Source organism: Hyaloscypha bicolor (genome assembly GCF_002865645.1).
Source record: "Hyaloscypha bicolor E unplaced genomic scaffold K444scaffold_116, whole genome shotgun sequence".
NCBI lineage: Eukaryota > Fungi > Ascomycota > Leotiomycetes > Helotiales > Hyaloscyphaceae > Hyaloscypha > Hyaloscypha bicolor.
Window position 1 is genome coordinate 996,602 of NW_020194618.1, and position 18,654 is coordinate 1,015,255.

The window sequence follows — 18,654 nt, forward strand, 5'->3', positions numbered from 1 at the left end:
AAATGGCAAGCCGAGGATAGGGCTTGGGGAGTTGAGTAAACGAAAGAGAGTGGGGGTTCCAGGATTGCTGTTGCATATACCATTTGGATCATACCGGTGGTCTTCTCGCACTCGCTCAACACACACTACAAGATTCATGGTATTCTGGCGTTTTTTCGGTTCAGGATTCGATATCTCTTCATTCAATTTTTCCACAGGACTTCCTTCGTTTTGTCCTTCTAGGGTCTTAGTTGGAGTCTTCTACCGGTCGCAATTTTCTAGTCTTCATTTTGAGTGCGAGGTCGGTGATTGACATTGAATTGGGAGTCACTGCTGGGGTTGGATGATGCATATGATGATTGATTGATCGATGGCGAGCTAGTTTATTGGTGGCAGTGTCAGATTGAGAGGAGGGAGATGGAGAGAAGGGGGAGAGAATGGGATGGTGAATGAAAGAGATAATGTAAAATATGATTCTTTGTGTGTGTTTCGCGGCATGCATATTGTAGGGTAGATGGAAGGGCCGCTCCTGAATAATAGAGCGATCGATATGACATGAGGATGGAATTCAGATCTTTTACCTATTGCGTCTCGCTCCTCGCTAAGAGCAGCAGATTCACGTTTTCAGCTGTGCTCTCATTTTCCTCGCCTTCCCCGGCCCTGCCTTCCCCTCCTACCCTTCCTTTTGCAAGTAAATCTAGCTTCTTCCTTTTCCTCTTCCTTTCCTAGGGCTTAGATACGCCTTTCCTTCCGTAATCGCTAGGAAGGGAAGGGAAGGGTGTTGCGGCATATTGTTAAAGGAGTAATAAATAAGGAAGAGGGGGGATCTCTTCCTTCTCTTACTTCTTAAATTATTATACAAAAATAAGGATAATTCTTACGATAATTTAATTGAATTAGAATTAATAGAAACTAGGAATGAAGGCGAAACTATTAAGAAGCTAGTTAAATGATGGGGAGCGGTTTATAAGAATCGCGAGGTAAAACTTTAAAGGGGGACGCTTAAGAATACTGGACTACTTTCCTCCCTCTTCCTTTCCCCTTTTAAGACTCTCCTCGGCTTGCCTTTCCTAGGCCCTTCAATTCTTTTCTTTCCTCTTCCTTCCCAGGACTATTCCCTTCCTCTTCTTTCCTACATAAGATATGAAAGGCGGGCAAACTAAAAACACTGCTGTCAAGCTGAATTGATGCGATTGACTGAGTGCAACACGAAGATAGAGCTTACATAAATAGTGTGAGAAACTGAATCGTGCAAATTGAGAGCATGAAGGCGTATGCAATCCAGATAAAACAGCGCTGTAAATCAAACAAGGACGCGCACGTAACAGGGAACTGGCAACTAGTTTTCAAACAAGCCAGAACCGCCGTCTCTTCTCCTGCCATTCAGAATCCACCACCTCATTATTCATAAACCCGTGAAGATAGCACTCTCCAATAATCTTCCATCTTTCACGATCTTGGTCGGGATCTTTCTGTCCAGTCGCTGGAAGTCCATCGGGTACCAACTCGTTGCCGCTCACTTTTCGAAGAATAGAAGGGGTTTGCGCACCGTCGAAAATACAGATCGCGTCACCTGCTTCAGCGAAGCCAGGACCAATTCCAATATATCCAGACTTGGTAATGATATATGTCCGCCCTGTAGATATATTTAAGATCGAGGTGGTGTATGCCCGATGCTTTTCGCGCAATGCCTTAAGCGCCACGGTAGAGCATTCCATATTGGATTGAGAAGGAGCATTGTTATCCACAAGACACTCATACCAGTCTTCCCACATTTTCAGCATGGCTTCGGGACTGATTGTCTTACCTAACCTGATCAGACTCTCGGTATCCCTATTGTCCAGGAGCATGCATCGGGCAAAAGCCAACTTTGGATCTTCCCCCATTGGATAAGAGTTCGTCGTCGTCCTGCTGCTGAAAGCATTTCCGAACAACCGAACCCTTTCTACTGCCCGTTGGAACCCCAGTGTGGAATCTAGCGGGATCTCCTCTGTTAAGGAAATCGAAATGTCGACTATATCGACACAAACACCGTCAAATCCCACGCTATAGGTATTAAAGTTTTCGAAATAGACTTTGGGTGATAATTTTGTCGCTGCTAGAAATGGGGGTTCTGTGTCCAAAAATGACGTTCCCTTGCGCTCGTGTCTCCCTGGAAAAATTGAGTCGTCAGCTTTCGCTTTGATTTAGCATGATGAAAATATTTGGAGTTAAAAGGGATTTCATTCAATATCTTTGAACTGGTAATACAAATAGTCGATTGGGGAATATATAGAATCCGTGCAGGGCGCAAGTTGACCTACAGTCTGGGACCCAAGATGGGAGTGTCGGCCCCGGAACGTACCCAGAACTCGGGCTGATTCCAATAGCCGGGGTTTTCTTGGAATAACCACTAGTATAATTAAGAATGTCGAGATTTCCATTCTTTAGATACTCCAAGGCCAGTCGAATATAAAGCGTTTCAACGCTTATACTGTAGTCTATCTCCAGGTCTAATCCTGGCCCCTTGGATACCAAAGCGAGTGTTCCGTAGACACGATCAAGGTCAAGTGTACATAGTCGTCGACCATGGAACCACAGCCCATCCAGTAGGTCGAACTCTAGTTTGTTTCTGTGAAAATCCTCCCTATCGTTAAATAGGTAGACAGTCTTGAAGAATTGCGTTGCAGATAGACGTTGTGTAGTCGGATGCCTTTCAAGCAGAAAGCCGAGAGCTACCGCTAGTAGGACTTCCTCATATGATAACAAGTCGTGACAATTAAGGATTTCAACTCGTGATGCCAATACAAATTCCTGGACGATCCAAAGTCTATCAAACCAGGCCTGGGCGAAGAATGCGTTAAGTGAGGTAAAGTCGATATCCCATGAAAGCCGGAGCAGCGCAGCTGATATTCCATTATTCTTATCCCATAATTTCCCCAAAAGTTGCTCGGCATAAAAGAAAGGTCGATCGGATTGTAGACCATATTTCCAAGCTGAGTCGGCAAGTCTTCTAATGGTTTCGATTCCAGCATGAATTTCGGCATTGCCTTCACCTAGCCATACCGAAACGCACTCTGCATTCCGAAAGATTTGTGCCATGAAAGCAACTTGATGGCCTTTCTCTTGATCATCCTGCTGATTGATACACACAGCATCGACCCATAGATGGCGAGGCCGGTCACGATATCGCAACCTTTTCAATCCAGTTGCCGAGTTCTTAGTGATCGCCAATGTCCCACTGGGAAGATGAATCCTCTCAGTTAACGCTTCAGTCCCCCAGCAATAAGAGAGAGCCTCATATGATGGACTGTCTGAAATTTCCGCGGTCGTGAGATGGCATCGCAGTTCGGGGTCATCAGACGAGGCTGGCGGCAAGAGGATGAGGATTCTGATCTTGCCTTTGGGGTCGTCGATTGGTTGGTACTCATATGGCTTCATGGGACTGTCGGTTTCAGCGATTGAGGCATTGGAAGTGTCCATCTTGTGCGGTGGGGTTTGTATCAGTGATGATGGAAGAAAAGGAATGGGGTTGACAGACGAACGGTGAAACGGCAGAGAGAGATTGTTCGGCTCAGCCACGTTGGGAGGCAGGCGCCATCCACGTGGCACAAGTAACTTCCAACGGAGTATGCTCTTACTTCTTTGTCCACGCCTGGTCTCAGGAGAGAGAGACAGTCTTATATATCAGTATTCCTTAATCACCAACTCCGTCCGCTGAGACGCGTAACGAAGTTTGGCGAGAGCTTAGAATTCGAGGAGTTGGTGTGTAAGAAAAGAACTGTATTGTACCCTTTTGTTCTTGAATGAGCTCGCTAAGGTCTCGCAATCTCACCTTTTCCATCTTCAAGCAGTGTTCGGCATTAGGTTAAGTTTCATAGGTCCAACCTAGGTAACCTACCGTAGGTTACTTACCTAAAGGATTTATTTAGGTTTAGGTTTGGTATAGGTCATAGGTTGAACCTATTCGGCCTATCAAAATTTGTATGTAGGTTAACCTACCTACAGCTCTCAAATTAGGTAAGGTTACCTACCTATAAGGGGTGTAGGTTGGGTAGGTCCAACCTAATGCCGAACACTGTAGACTTCAAGACCTTAAGAAGAACATGGAGCACGATTATTTGTCCATTTGTTCGCTAAGAAATAACAAGTAGATTTCAACGTTTTTCGCCGCAAAGGACAAGCCCTAGGCGATGAAAGAGAATCCTTGGCCAGAATCCCATGGTGTCCAAAACATTGCCTTCAAACCATCCAGGAAAGAAAATTTACCAAAATCCTTTCCACCATTTTCCCAAACCTTCTTCCCGCTCAACTCGTAGGCCTACACTTCGTCGCGGCACAATACCCACTACAGCAATTCCCCAAAAACGTCCCATGCTGTCCTGACCACTCGCACGTCGCTACAGAATTCCTCAATCAGCCTTCTACTTTCTTCTCTCGATTCCCAAATCTCTCCTTCAAAGGGTTGAATACTCACCATAATTAGGCAAACACTGTCCACCGGCTCCTGTAGCCATACAAGCCACGCCCGTAATCGGCTGCGGCGGCCCAACAGCAAGGTTGCTGCCTGCGGACGACATGCCCGTTAGCACGATGGTCGCGTCGTGGGGAGTGTAGAAGTTGCATTCGTAGTAGGCGGGGAAGGTGCCAGGGGCGATGAGGGAGACGGATAGGTCGTTGTCTAGAGGTTGTTAGTGCTTGTTTGTGGGGGGGGGGGAAGGGGGTGCGAGAAGGCTCGTGGGCAAGAGGAAGGAGATTGAGACGGGGAAAGGGGAGAGGGGAGGTACTCGTTGGATACATATTTCCGTCTGCGGGGAATGTTAGAGTATAAGATGCTGGCCCGCCAGCGAAGATGAAGGTTAGCTGTTCGTAGGCAAACGGTGGGTCGGCGTCGGTAACTGGAGCAGCGAGGAGGAAGGGGAGGTTGACGAGGAGGAAGAAGGGAAGGAGTGTGAGCTGCATTTTGAAAACTCTGGTTGTTCTTTTCAGACTTTAGGAATTAGAACAGGTTAAAATTAAACAGAGTCATTGAAGAGGAGGGTAGTCATCTATCTTTGAATTTATAGAGAGGGTGCCAAAGCTGGGGTCACGTTGTCATGCCAAGGCTCGTATTGAGCATATCATCTGACAAGATGTCCACCAGCTGTGGGAGTGAAAGCGGTGTGAGTGAAAAGTGGTAACACCAAGCGATGGTCCATCGAGAAGATGTAGGATGCCGTGTGTCGTAAGAATTGATGTCATGTAAGCGTGTGCGAAGAAGAGGCTCCCCTACACCCTAGCTTCTGGAAGCGAAACGCCACCTAAGACCTCTCACCTCTCTTCTGATAGAAGTAGGGAGAGATTCTAAATAAAATATTTGGTTTTAATTCTCTGCCATTCGTTCTCTAAGACTCTGGAAGATGAACTTCGCTGTTGCAACATTATGCACAAGTTCAACTCGGCTGCCGTCATGGTCACACCACGTCAGGCTATTGACAAACCCGGGTGCTTTATTTCGCCGCTGCTTATTTGCGAACTGAACTTTATCCCGCAAGGTATCAAGTGACCATTGTCTGACACGGCGAGAGGTACTCGTATTCTCGGCTAGCTGCAGATAGGCTAAAATAACCTCGCACCCTCAGACCAAATCCTTCCTAACTGCGTAGAAGGAGTCAATGACGGAGGTCGTGGTGGGGGCGAAAAGCAGTCCCTTGTCCAAGGGAGGAAGAAAGATTGGGTGTAGCGATTCACGCTATTTGGGAGGTGCTATTACATAGTTTCCGACCCTTAAGTGTGATTTAAACACCATTACGAGTAGCTTGTCTCGCCTCTCTCTGCAAATGTGCTTCTCCCGCCACTTCTAAGTCTTTCCATAACTAAAAAGCTTTTGCGCAAAAGACGCTCTCTCATTACTTGACACCAGTCGAGACGATCGCGACAGCCTGACCCAGTAGTTTTGAAAGAGGTCTTCGCAGTCCAGAGCGCAGTGATGTGGACGCAGGTCCGTACAGCTTCATGCTGTCCTGGACCAGACACTGCATAGCTTGGCATAGCAGCGTGGAGAGTTCAATGATGTCCTCCGGCGGGACATAATTGAAAAGATCGCAGGATTTCAAGCTCTCGGCAAAGACAGTCTCCAGCACCTCCATCTTCGTAGTAAAAACCACCTCGAACGTCCAGAGGTGAGTCATAGCGTTTGCATCCACACGTTTGGAAACCATAGGGAAAGAAAATGATCATAGCGAGATTCAAGACACTCGCGGACTGACCCAGAACATGCGTTATTCATGGTCCAATACAGTGTTCCATCACCCTCGACTTCGAGAGAGTGCAACCATCACTTCAGAGCAAGGATGAGAAAAGCAAACGAGTTCCAGACATCCTGAGGCAAGCTTGCCGTGCTTTCTGCGTCCAATTCGCCATCTTCGAGCCCTCGAGCCTTATCGAGGAGTGAAGGGAGACCAGCGACGCAACCCAGGGGCTGCTGCATCAGCGAGGGTTGGTGTACACAAAAAGGGGTGGTTAACTACTCTGAACGAGATAGAAATGTAGGTTCTGACTGCTGGATGGCTACGATCATCTAGCACCATATCAGAAATTTGGAAAGCAGCTGTTTTTAGGTTTGGTGCAAGTACTTACAAGCAATGGCCAAAATCCAACGAAAGCTTGCGTGCAATCCCACTGACATGTGCGTTGGGGACATGATGTTCAATCTGAACGCCATTGTGACCAATCACCCCAGTTGATCCCCTTCTAAACCACCTCAGGACGCTGACCATTGCGGCAAACTCAAGTCTTGGCGGAGAATGCTGCCTTAAAAGGTGTAGGCAAGTGTCTTGATTCTTCTTTCTCTTCAATGATGGTCGTGTGAGCATGCATTCCCGGCTGGGTCGGGTGTCACCACCTCATGGGTTTCGGCAAAGAAGCCAATCTTCTCGGCACCGCATCTTCCATCCTACACTAGCTCATAGACATCCTCGTAGTTAAGCCCACAAGCTTGACGCTCTACCCGCACGGCAGCTGTTATTTTGATCTAGGTCTCTACGATAAACTCTCCGTTCTCTCATGGGCCCTCGAGTGCATCCTGTGCATTGTTCTTGCCGGCGCCGCTCACCAGCTCAGCAGGAATCGGTGCGGCGCGGATATCGCCACTGCTTGTGCCCTCTTGGTCATGCCCTCACTTCTTATGAGCCCCTGGACATCGCCCCTGCTGCTCGTTGTCCACATCTAGGACACGTACGGGTTTGGCAACTAACTTTTTGCCCGTTGTGCAAACCATCGACCGCGTACATCGCTCCGGCCACCATCTTCTCGAAGATTCTCGACAAGGCAGATCGAGAATGCGTCGGCGGAGGAGAAGAAGTGAGAGAAGGGACGTGATTAGGGCTCGGCCCGGACGTGATGAAAGAAGGCATTGGAAATTTGACGTAACGGAAAGCTGCTCTTCGACCTTGCCTAAATCACCAATGCTTCATAATTCATTAATTGCCTAGACTTGAAAACCGAACCCAGCATTCACACTTATCAGACAACTGTACAATCAAGCTGCAATTTTTGAAATGTGTTCAGACTGCTACAAGCCGTGCTGGAGTAAAGAAGAGTACCAGGGGTGGACTCCCAACGCGCCTCCGGTTCATCGTGATCCGCCGAAATCCGGGCCGAAAACCAAATTGGTTTTTTATATTAACTTCCGTAACCGTGACAATTAAGTTTTTTTTATTTAAAAATTTTTTTTTTTTTCAATTTTATCGAGGCACGGTGTCTGCATCCAGGACTGCGAGGCCGTTCAGAGTCTCGGCTTTGGTGGTGGTTTGGATCAACGCCGAGCTCGGTGTCGGCGCTGCTGATTGACGGCGGTCAATTGCAGATGCCGAGACCAGGCTCAGAATGAGAGGCAGAGCACCCCAGAGAGAGGTCAGTTGGACTATGGTGGGATTCTGAAGTCGTGGATTGAATGATTGGTGCTTCAGGAGCCAGAAAATTCGACGATCAACTGTGCGGACGGGAGGAGGAGGAGAACAGAAAACATTCTAGGATAGGGAATGGAGATTTGAGAAACGGGGAAGTAGCCTTTTTGGATCAATTTGCGTTGGTGGAGAGGTTGAGTCCGGGGAAATATACTCTAAAAATGTGGTTCCAAATGCGCAATCTGTGCAATGTTTTGCACTACCAGTGTGAGCAAAAACTACTCAAGCTACTCAAGCTACTCTAGAGTAGTCTTGAGTAGAGTAGAGTAGAGTTTGAGTAGCGTAATATGGTACTTGAGTAGAGTAGAGTAGAGTACTACTCTAGAGTAACTCAAGAGTAGTCACGTGCAAGTCACGTGAATGTAATAAATTAATATTTATTTAATTATTAATAAATAAATAAGGTACCTATTAAGCAGCACTGTATAATTTAAGCTAGAGCTTATAAAAGGCTACTTAAATACTACTTTTCTTCTATAAAAAAACAGATTTCCCTTCTCGGAATCTTTCTTTTCCTTCTTTTTTCCTTCTCTTTTTACTTCTTCTTATTTTTCTTTAAATAATCCCTAGCTTTTTAAGTAAGATATTATCTTAATAGTACTCTTATTAAGTCTATTATATAATTTAGATAATAAGAGCACCTTGAGAGAAGAGTTTGCCCTTAATAGCTGAGGAAGCCTATAAATATATTAAGGTTCTACCTTACTTACCAAGCCTCGCCACTACTTGATTGGGTAGTGCAGTGGCGCTAGACTCGGGCCACTCCGGAGCCTTACCTAATTAGGCTAGCGTATTACGTGTAATATCACGTGTAATATCACGTGCACACTACTCAACTACTCTAGAATATTCTAGAGTAGTTGAGTAGAGTATTGAGTAGAGTATGAGTAGTGAGAAATTTATTTGAGTAGAATATGAGTAGGGCCCACTACTCTACTCTACTCTACTCATTTCTCACACTGTGCACTACCGAGGGTGATCCAATATTGGCATATACTTTGTTGTAGTATTACCGAGACCACTAGCATTGAATTGTGAGCCAGGAGGCTGTGACTGTGACTTATGTACTGTTGCTTGAAATTGGAAGTGCATTTGGTTTCCGAAAAAGGGGGGTGAACGGTGATTGGCACGTGACCGAACAGCCCCTGAATCCAAGATGTGGATCTGGAACAGGAAGAGAAGTTCGAACCAGACATCAGAATTGCGTTACCGCATGTGGTGTACAGTTGCGAAGACAGAAGTGCTTTCTAAAAAGGAACCCTCCCGATATTTTGAAGCGTTGTGACTCTTCGCCCCGTTCGCGATTGTCGTTCATCGTTGCTCCCGTGCGAAATTCTCTGGAAATCATCGAGTGGGTCTCCTAAGAAGACACTCTTGATGGAAACCGCTGATAGGCAAGACTGCGAGGGTTTCGCTCCTGATCGAGGATTGAACAAAAAGAGAGTTACAGACTGATCTCGGGGTTTCGGAGAGGGTCGAGGCCAAATCCATTGCTCCCAGCTTCGCAGGGGCGGGATGTATTGATGGCATGGTAATTGGACCACGAAAATAGTTACTGCCTTGGAAAACAGTTAAAGAATTGAAAGGCAGAAATGAGGAAGAAGAAGATTTAGTGACGATGTGCTAAATTCAATTCCAAGAACAAACTTGGAACCGAGGAGGGCTACGACTGCAACTCGTATCAGACAGTCGTCAAAGAAAACTGCAATGCATTACCTGTCAATAATAGAAATGATAATTGATCGCACTTGCACTTCGAAAACCCCTTCCCAAATGTTCTTCCTTCGAAGAGGCTCGATTGCAGAGCTGAATTCCAAAGCAAGCATCTCGTGATTCTCGACTTCAAGATCCCCGCACACTTTTCCTCATACCAAGAAACAATTCAAACAAAGCGGATGAGCATTAAAGACACCCGACAAAAACTTCCGTACTCGGCAGATAAAGCTGAATGCCATCCAAGAGCGGTAAATGGTGTCCGCTCCGCCCAGTCTCTCTTTTCTGTCAGTGCTGTCGCATCTCAATTATGCCAGGGCTCCGCCCCGCTGTTATTTATGCTTTTCTACGCTAACCTCCGGCCTCGTATTGAAATTTAAAGGATTTCGGGTGTTGTTATTGAGGTTAAGATAAGCTCACTGCTGTGCCGGAGAATTGATTTCAATGCGGCTATTTATAAATTCCGTGTTCGATGGGATCAGGTGTTGCTGGGAGCTGTTGAGGATTCACGGGGAAGCGAGGAAGGCGAAGCCACTGCCGTCACAGGTGCCGAGAGTTCGAGTTAGGGTCGGGCAAATGCTGAACATGAGGTACAGTAACGGGGATATTCTTATCATTTGGTGATGATAAGAAGGCTTGAATATCTGTCATATTTGGTGTCGAATCGTCTCGTTCTTGATATTCGGTGAATCAATGGGAGGGGCGGCGGAGCTATTGATGCACAGTGAGCTGTTTGCAGACTAGCGTTCGTGGGGACCCATCCGTATGGGTGAGAAGAGTGAGGCTGGAGTGTTGGCAGCCCAGTTTCCTGGTTTCATTGGATGCGGAGAGGCAACATTTTCTGATGGATTTTGGTGATTGGAGGGACGGGGTGGGATTTTTGACGCAGTAGTTTGACGGTACGACGTTGGATGCGGGAAGGAGGTTGAGGCACCGCGAGAGGCTGATGAGGATGAGGGGATCGTGAGGGATGACGGTGATGATTGGAGGGGTGGGGGGATTTTGTCTGGGACGGGGGAGATGTTGTGTAGGAGCGCTGATTGCGGTACAGTAACTTTATGCAGGCGTCTCGTTTTCTTGGATCCCAACGGCCCGACTGGAGTTCAGTTGACATTTTGGATAACGGTGAGTACGAAGAGGAGGCCCAATGCCGCCATTGATGCCGACGAATGCTTGGGATTGCGGCCATTGGAGGGAGCGGTCTCTGTATTTGGGCGGTCTCGACTCAGCACGACTTTTTGCAGCTGGACCCCCGTCCGTACGGGGACGGCTGCGCGCTGAGTGTTCAGCAGCAAGGCAAATGCGGAGGCTACAGCAAGGAAGAAGCAACGACTTCTACTGGTAACAAGAGCCTGTATTTTTCACGTCACCGTCGTGCAGTCACAGGTTGACGGTGACGGTGACGGTGACGGTGGACATCGGCCTGTCAAATGACTTCCGCCACGGTTGGAAAGCGTCTGACGAAGAATTATGAAGCACGAGTCGACTCGATGCTCGTGCCCGCCGGCTGGAGACTGGAGTTATTAATCGCGCAATGAATGGATGAGGCGAATCCAGGCCCGAGACTCCTTGAAACGAATGCCTCCACTTAGTAGTACAGTAACCTGTGCGTATCATGCCTTGGCGACGGGTGCCATGGATATTGACGATTGATGCCCCTATCCAGCGATTCTCTCTCCTCTCGTTGCAAGTATTATGATCCCAGAACCCTCCCTCATCTGTATGGGATATCAAGTATCGCGTGCACTCGCAGCTGGCCGGAGTCTGTGGAAGAGGGCGGAGCCAGCGGCTGGGGGCGCGGGTTTGGATGTTGGGCTGCTTGGGCGGCGAGGCTGTGAAGTTTTGGCGTCACCGTCGGGCTTCGGTGACTTGGGAGAGGCGTGAGAGGGTCGGCAGGCAGGAGCAGGAAGAAAGAGGGGGCGAGAGGGGGCAAGGAGGGACAGGAGGGACAGGAGGGGACGGCTGCTGGCTGTCAGCTGGATGTGCGCCCTTTGCTGCCCTCGGCCTGCCATTTGCTCCCTGCCCCTCTTTCAGGCTTCCAGAGCAGGCTTTCCAAGACCAAGCAGCCTGAGCGAGACGGCGAGACGGCGAGACGGCCATGGCCACAGCAGCGGAGCAACATATGCGAACCACTTGGGCGGCCTTGCCAGCAGCAGGATGCAAGAATGGGGGAGGCCGAGAGCGACGGCGAGGTGTTGTGTGCACAGAGAGCACACAATAAATAAATGATCGTCCCGATAATGGGAAACTTAACTTGAGGCTCTCCCATAATAATAATCTCCGGCCTGGCGCGGCATTGACAAAGGCATTTCCAACGGCGCCGTCGTGGTCTATTTATTCCTGTGATTGCAGGGGCGACGATCTCTCCAACTCTGCCGACTCGCTGGCCCTCCCATTGACCCATTCACTGCCATTGATTTGAGTCCCGCCCGAAAAGGGAAAGCGCCACCCAAGAGACGCTAGCCCCAAGCGAGAAACACCATCTCTGCTGGAACTCTTCGATCCTCAATCGACGACTCCTCCCCGCCATCACCAACCCACCGACATCCTCTCCCACGCGTGATCATTGATCTCTTGAAGCCCAGCCCACGACGAGCGGTCGAGAGAGTCACGTAACGTCCTCCGCCGTCCCTGATTACGGCAGCTTTCGACCACCCGGATCACGAAACCGTCCACGGTCGGGATCTGCAACCAAAGTCCCTCCCTCACCCTTGGGCACAGATAGGTACGTACCGGATACATTCCCCTCCTCCCAACGCATGCCTCGACAGCATCGGCCGACCTGCTCCTCTACACTCCATTCAGTCCCGAGCAGGCTGCTTTCTTTTCGCCTTCTCCAGGCCACTTACGACGCCTATCAATCACACCGCTCGTGTTTGGCAGCCTGATTGAACAGCTCACCGACTGACAAATTTCTTCATCACAGATCCTATCCCTCCCAGCAACAACACCTCCCGTACTGACCTACTCCATCGATCGCCCGCACACAACCCATACCCAACGACTCGACTCTCGTATCGGACAGCCCGATACCCAGAGTCCATAGTTCAACCTCAATATGACTACTATGGTGAATCCACCCGCTTCCAAGTCGAAATCTAATCCTCTGGTTTATACTCCCTTTCTTCAGCCTCTGCGAGCGCCTTCTTGCCATTATCACACACGCTGGTGCTGTTTGGGGTCGAGATCAAGAAGATGTCCGCGTCGCCTTTGATCTTGGCCACAGCCTCGTGCTAGTGTACACCATTCCCAACTTCACCCCTCACATCACGGCTGCTCATGACTTCTTTGACAAATATGAACTGACATGTCTCTCCGGCAGGATCTTCGCGTCGGCAACAAGTACCGCATCGGTCGTAAGATCGGAAGTGGCAGCTTCGGTGATATCTACCTCGGCACCAACATCATCTCTGGTGAAGAGATTGCCATCAAGCTTGAGTCGGTCAAGGCCAAGCACCCCCAACTCGAATATGAGGCCCGTGTCTACAAGTCGCTCGCTGGTGGTGTCGGTATCCCATTTGTCCGCTGGTTCGGTACCGAGTGTGACTACAATGCCATGGTTCTTGATCTCCTCGGCCCTAGCTTGGAGGATCTCTTCAACTTCTGCAACCGCAAGTTCTCCTTGAAGACCGTTCTTCTGTTGGCCGATCAACTCATCTCCCGCATCGAGTACATCCACGCCAAGTCCTTCATCCACCGTGATATCAAGCCTGATAACTTCCTCATGGGCATCGGCAAGCGCGGCAACCAGGTCAATGTCATCGATTTCGGATTGGCCAAGAAATACCGTGACCCCAAGACCCACTTCCACATCCCTTATAGGGAGAACAAGAACTTGACCGGAACTGCTCGTTATGCCTCCATCAACACCCACTTGGGCGTCGGTACGTCCCTGCAAACCCTGCATATGCCTGAGCATTGAAAGACTAATTCTTCCTGTAGAGCAATCCCGCCGCGACGACATGGAGTCTCTCGGATACGTTATGTTGTACTTCTGCCGTGGCTCCCTCCCATGGCAAGGTCTCAAGGCTGCTACCAAGAAGCAGAAGTATGACCGCATCATGGAGAAGAAGATGACAACTCCCACTGAGGTTCTCTGCCGAGGTTTCCCCAACGAGTTTGCCATCTACCTCAACTATACTCGTTCCCTCCGCTTTGATGACAAGCCGGACTACTCTTACCTCCGAAAGATCTTCCGCGATCTCTTCGTCCGTGAGGGTTTCCAGTATGACTATGTCTTCGATTGGACCGTCTACAAGTACCAGAAGAATGCCCAAGCCATTGCCCAGGCCGCCGGTCAACAGCCCAACCAGGATGATGACGAGAAGCCCGGCCGTACCCGTACCAATGCTGCCACTGCCGGTGGACCGACCCCCCAGCACGCCTCCAGTGCATCCAAGCCAGGAGCCATTTCCGGATCCCGCGCCCGCAAGGTCATGGAGCGTGGTGCCAGTGGAGCTGGTGTTGACACTCCCGATACCAATAGAGCCGTCGGTGGAAGTGATAGGATGTGAGTGTCTCGCTAGCCCGGTTCCTTGTAAGGGGATTTTCCTCGGCGCGTTTAGTGTGCTTCGATGACGCTGGCCGCGAGGAGAACAGTATGCTGACTGGATGGCTGACGCTATAGTCTCCGAAAATAGGCTGCGCTCTGCCTCGAAAGGTGCAGCAACTGGCCCTGGATATACATCTGGTCCTTACCGGCCGAAGCGGGATGATCAGACTGGGCAGCAGTGGTATTGATTATTTTCCTTTGGCGATTCTCCTTGACCGATCTCGACTCTCGATATTCGACTCGCGGCAGTTTCGTCTTACTTAATCTCAACTCCGTTGCTGACCATACCTGAATGTCTTGTGGAAGACTGGTACTGGCCCGATTTATAACCAAAACTCATCTCATTCTGGAATGCTCTCTTTTCTTACCACTCTTCGAATTCATGGATCTTCACATATGGCTCGAGCAGCTTCGACTTCTGCAGGACAACTCACACCCGAGTGAGCATCGTCGGCAAGGTCGAAGGTAATCGAACGGCATGCCGATGTCATGACATCCAATTTTCGGAGCAACAATGGAACAACTACGGCATTAACATCGATCGGATACGCACGCCCAAGTTATTCGACATCGCCGGTCACATTTTGGTCACGAAACGAAGCAGGAACATGGTCACACAAGCTCGTTTGCATCCTCGACGACGTTCTCCACATCATTCGTCAAGAGCATCCAGAGCAGATCCCTCTGTTCTTTCCGAGATACATATGTTTTGCAGAGCACGATTTCCTATCTCTTTTTCCTTGTTTCTTTACTTGCTTTTCGATTGTGTGGATGAGGGGACGTCCGGGGGTGTTGATTAGGGGGTGAACATTGGGGATGGGTAGTCAGATGTGAATGTGGCATTCGACTTGGAACAGCGGCACGGCGCACTTTCAGGCATCATGGATATGGCACGACACACTTGGCACTCAACTCCGGGGGTAGAAAATGGGTCGCAGCTTCTGGGGAGGTCTTTTCCATCGCATGACTTTCTCTCGTTTTTCTTTTCGCACTGTGGATGTGGGGATGTGATAATTGCATTTGGGGATGGGAAGGGAGCATAGCAAAGCGCGCTGCGTTTATGATAGCATGCTGGGTGGTTGCTGGGTAGATAGTGGTGAGGGTGAGGGGTCCTTCGGGGCCGCTTGCTCGATCTGCAAATCACGATGGCTTCTACTGGCGAATACACATACATTGCGAATAATGACATTTGACCATGGCAACCCAAAACTGTCCCTTTTTACTGACTTGTTTTGAGTGATCATGTGATTTATCAGCATAGCCTGGTACATTGACGGCTAAAGCGGAGCTTCTTGGGCAAGCGCTCGGGATTGAGAGTGGTGAGGAGATGGAGTGAGTAGTGGTTGGTAGAGGGGACGATAAACGAATGGCAGGAGGGAGGGAGGTGAGATCAGGCGGCACCGTTCGTAAACGTCCAGCTGTTGCTGGCACAATCGTTGCACTCATGAATCTGACAGGTTCTTCCGCGGTGCTGAGACAAAGTGAGGTCCAGGCCCCGAGTCCCATTGTCGAAAGGTGCGACGACGGGTAAGGTAGAGGAAATAGGTGTGGTTCCGGTTTTGGGTGCTTTTGGTCACGTGGTTTCGGATGACCACCAAGACGCTTTCGATCACTTTCTTTGCGAGAGGGAGATGCAAGGAGACAACTCTGTTTCATTCACAATGATGCTTCGCCATGTCTAAACATGGCTTGGGTGGGTGTTATCATAGCTGGAGAGCTGAGGGCTCTTGCTCGAGTCTGTTAGGGGAACAAGTGGTGCGAAGAGAGAGCTCGTGATGCTAGAAGAGTAACATTGTTCGAGAAAACTCCAGAGCTGTTTTTAACCTTTTCAGCAGAGGCTTGGGTGATGCTGATCCTTAATGTCTTGTTATATTTGAGTTAGTGGTTGGGGAGCGGGAGCTGGAGAGAAGTGATATGTGGTATTGGTTCTGTAAACGTTTTGGAAACGGTTAGAAAACGTTTATCGGCTCTGAAGAAAGGGCCTTGAGAAATTATACTGGAGATGGTGAGGTTGTGTTCTTGAATTAGCCTCTTTGTCGGAGAGTGGTTGGGAGGCATTTCACGCCTAAGGAATCCACGCTCTTGCTCCACGAACATTCATTAACGGCCTACAATATGTCGACCTCTATATTTCCTTCAAATGAGCAGCAGCTCTATGTCGTAGCCCTCTGCGGAATTAACGAGAAACTTGCACAACTCGGCAGGATCGACGTCTACTCCTCCCTGTTCGCCGCAAACCAGAACGTTCGACACAGAGCCCTCCACTTTAAGGAAGAGACTTCTTTGTTAATGGAGAAGACCGCATCGATTCAGCCTGACTCCGAATGGTCCAAGATTCTGGAGCTGCGCAATGGAGGTAAGACCAAGGAGCAAGGTGTCCGGAGTGACGGCACAGCGTTCTGGGTCGGCACGAAGATGGGGACGAAGCAACTCTCCCCCCTCAACCACCTCCCTCCCGCACTTCGGCCACCGATCTTGGAAGATCTGATAAACTGTAAAGTCTCGAAGACTCGGGTACAATCGAATGGGCACGATATGAGGAAGGAAGTTTTCGTGGTCCTGAATGTTTGGACGGAAGTCAAGGACACCAACCTGTTCAACGGGGATCCGCAGGCCGATCTCGAAGGCGTCTACGATACAGTGCAGGAAGCAAATGACAAGGTGAAAGAGGTTGCGAGTGCGTATGCGGAGAAGATAAGGCAGCTGTTCGGTATGTTTGGCTGGCGTGGAGAGGATGCTGCTCAGCTTTGCAGTTCGAAATGCACAGAGAGGTCTGATGGGACCTTATCCTGGGGCGGATTGCGAGAGTTTAAGATGGATGGCTCGGATCCTGCTACAGGTGCTGCGCATGTATCTGCTTACAAGAGGGTAATCGACGTGGTACACCCTGAGGAAGAAGAAATTGGCTTTCAGGTTTGAGCTCTTTCCGACTTAGTGTTGAAGTCTTAAAGTCAGCATAGCTAACCACTGCTTCAACAGAGTAGCACATCCGCCCCAAATCCATTCCAGTAAGAGCCTTCCGACCCCCTCTTGGTACATTGAGTTATGCTAATCAATTCAGCCTGTCTGCTCGATCCAGATGCTGCCGAACTACAAGCATATGCACCATACTCGACACAACTCTTTCTCGTGAGCGCCATTCCCACAACGATAGACGAAAATACAGCATCAATTCAAATCCACGGCCTGTTTAATACACTCGAAAAAGCAACCCGTAAAATCGAAGAAGCAAGAGAGAACGTCAGGGGCACGTCCACTCGAATGCTTGTCCAGATTGGAGATGAGAATACGGGACAAGCTCCAGCTAGCTTACGAAGCGTTCAGTCTGGACAAGAGATCTTCATCGTTGCAGAGACGGCAATGGTTGGAGTCGCCAGACCTGATACTGGCCCAGAGCCTGGTTTGAAAGTTCACGGTATTTTCAGTACCTTGAGAGAAGCCAACGAGAAAGTGAAAGAGGTCGGCATAGCTTATCAAAAGTGGCACGACGACATGGCAGAAGTAGCGGATGCGACTGCTTGGCATAATGGAGGGAAAGCTTGCTCGGATGGGGTTGATGAGAAGGGAGGGTTCTTTTGGATCGGTGCGAGGACGAGGACTGAGATTTGTAGAGTTGGTGTACATAGGTGCTTAGTTGATTGACTGCAGAACGTGTATGATGGAGGATGAGAAACGGAAGCATCTTGGGAGATGTTTTCCTGTTGAGTAAGAGAGGTGTAGTTTACTAATTAGTGGAACGTTGCTAGACTGGTTATGTTGAGTTGTGTTCATATCAGAATGAAACTTCGTGTGGTAAATTTTTTGTTCGAAAGTCCCCTCATAGCTTCGCCATTCATAATTCCCACAAGCAGGCGGTTGATGATTAGCACTGAATAGGAAAGGGCTGCGATACCACTCACTACTGCCCTACAATAGTCCAAGAGTCTTTGCGATTGAGAAAGATGTACGGCATTTTTCCACCGAATATAGCACGGATCACATCTCCAGTCTTTATCCCTTCGTCCGGCGAGACATAGTCCACGCTAGCAAGGGGGCCTGGCTCCGGGCGAAAAGGTGATAGATGACTAATAAGTTTATTAGCAAAGGTACGACTTTACAGTCTGAGCCAGGGCCCCTTGCTAGCGTGGACTATGTCTCGCCGGACGAAGGGATAAAGCTGCACCTCAGCACTTGGCGGTCGCCAACAAATTCGGTGGCCGTACCGAGTAACTCCCTCTCCTGAGAACTCAGGATCGACGTCCTTCCAACGCTCTTTGATGTCTTTAATAGTATCAAGGATAAATCCTGTGACACAAAGTCTTTTTGATGTGAAATCTAATACACAATTAGCAGTAGATCCTCCGGTAAAAGCGGATTGCTCTGACAAAGCTCCTGGACTTGAGTTTGACGATGGCCATCCTGGGGGTGTGATGCCTGATACACGGTGCTCATATTGGTCTTCACTGTCCAGTCGGGGTCCAGGAAGGAAGGTCAAGATCCAAGTCC

The 18,654-nt window shown here is 49.1% G+C and overlaps 6 protein-coding genes across 6 annotated transcripts; 3 read left to right on the plus strand and 3 right to left on the minus strand.

Annotated features, from left to right (window-relative positions):
• Positions 1-904: 904 nt before the first annotated feature.
• On the minus strand, positions 905-3,399 carry K444DRAFT_593175 (HET-domain-containing protein; the record flags this gene model as incomplete). Its single annotated transcript, XM_024878290.1, has 2 exons — positions 905-2,131; positions 2,283-3,399. The coding sequence occupies 2 exons, from the start codon at positions 3,397-3,399 to the stop codon at positions 1,326-1,328; spliced, it is 1,923 nt and encodes a 640-aa protein (XP_024734621.1). The 3' UTR covers positions 905-1,325.
• Positions 3,400-4,008: 609 nt separating this feature from the next.
• K444DRAFT_615112 (uncharacterized protein) lies at positions 4,009-5,338 on the minus strand. Its single transcript, XM_024880661.1, has 3 exons — positions 4,746-5,338; positions 4,436-4,639; positions 4,009-4,358 (listed from the first exon to the last, which is right to left on the minus strand). The coding sequence occupies exons 1-3, from the start codon at positions 4,918-4,920 to the stop codon at positions 4,267-4,269; spliced, it is 471 nt and encodes a 156-aa protein (XP_024734622.1). The 5' UTR covers positions 4,921-5,338; the 3' UTR covers positions 4,009-4,266.
• Positions 5,339-5,789: 451 nt separating this feature from the next.
• On the minus strand, positions 5,790-6,608 carry K444DRAFT_615114 (uncharacterized protein). Its single transcript, XM_024880662.1, has one exon. It carries the CDS (start codon positions 6,156-6,158, stop codon positions 5,847-5,849), a length of 312 nt encoding a protein of 103 aa, XP_024734623.1. The 5' UTR covers positions 6,159-6,608; the 3' UTR covers positions 5,790-5,846.
• A 4,375-nt stretch (positions 6,609-10,983) lies between these two features.
• K444DRAFT_33147 (uncharacterized protein) lies at positions 10,984-11,545 on the plus strand. The gene is made up of 2 exons (XM_024871965.1): positions 10,984-11,223; positions 11,284-11,545. Exons 1-2 carry the CDS (start codon positions 11,160-11,162, stop codon positions 11,499-11,501), a joined length of 282 nt encoding a protein of 93 aa, XP_024734624.1. The 5' UTR covers positions 10,984-11,159; the 3' UTR covers positions 11,502-11,545.
• A 1,379-nt stretch (positions 11,546-12,924) lies between these two features.
• Positions 12,925-14,131, plus strand: K444DRAFT_533860 (putative casein kinase I; the record flags this gene model as incomplete). Its single annotated transcript, XM_024875181.1, has 2 exons — positions 12,925-13,501; positions 13,560-14,131. 2 exons carry the CDS (start codon positions 12,925-12,927, stop codon positions 14,129-14,131), a joined length of 1,149 nt encoding a protein of 382 aa, XP_024734625.1.
• Positions 14,132-16,284: 2,153 nt separating this feature from the next.
• K444DRAFT_665211 (uncharacterized protein) lies at positions 16,285-17,811 on the plus strand (the record flags this gene model as incomplete). Its single annotated transcript, XM_024887052.1, has 3 exons — positions 16,285-17,082; positions 17,154-17,202; positions 17,249-17,811. 3 exons carry the CDS (start codon positions 16,285-16,287, stop codon positions 17,809-17,811), a joined length of 1,410 nt encoding a protein of 469 aa, XP_024734626.1.
• Between the last annotated feature and the right edge of the window lie 843 nt (positions 17,812-18,654).

Coding starts and splice junctions, on each gene's coding strand:
- K444DRAFT_615112 (XM_024880661.1), bottom strand. CDS start 4,920: ATGCAGCTCACACTCCTTCCCTTCTTCCTCCTCGTCAACCTCCCCTTC. Junction 4,640..4,745: donor CGGAAATATGTATCCAACGA/GTACCTCCCCTC, acceptor AACAACCTCTAG/ACAACGACCTATCCGTCTCC. Junction 4,359..4,435: donor ACAGTGTTTGCCTAATTATG/GTGAGTATTCAA, acceptor GGAATTCTGTAG/CGACGTGCGAGTGGTCAGGA.
- K444DRAFT_615114 (XM_024880662.1), bottom strand. CDS start 6,158: ATGGTTTCCAAACGTGTGGATGCAAACGCTATGACTCACCTCTGGACG.
- K444DRAFT_33147 (XM_024871965.1), top strand. CDS start 11,160: ATGAGGCGAATCCAGGCCCGAGACTCCTTGAAACGAATGCCTCCACTT. Junction 11,224..11,283: donor ACTTAGTAGTACAGTAACCT/GTGCGTATCATG, acceptor GCCCCTATCCAG/CGATTCTCTCTCCTCTCGTT.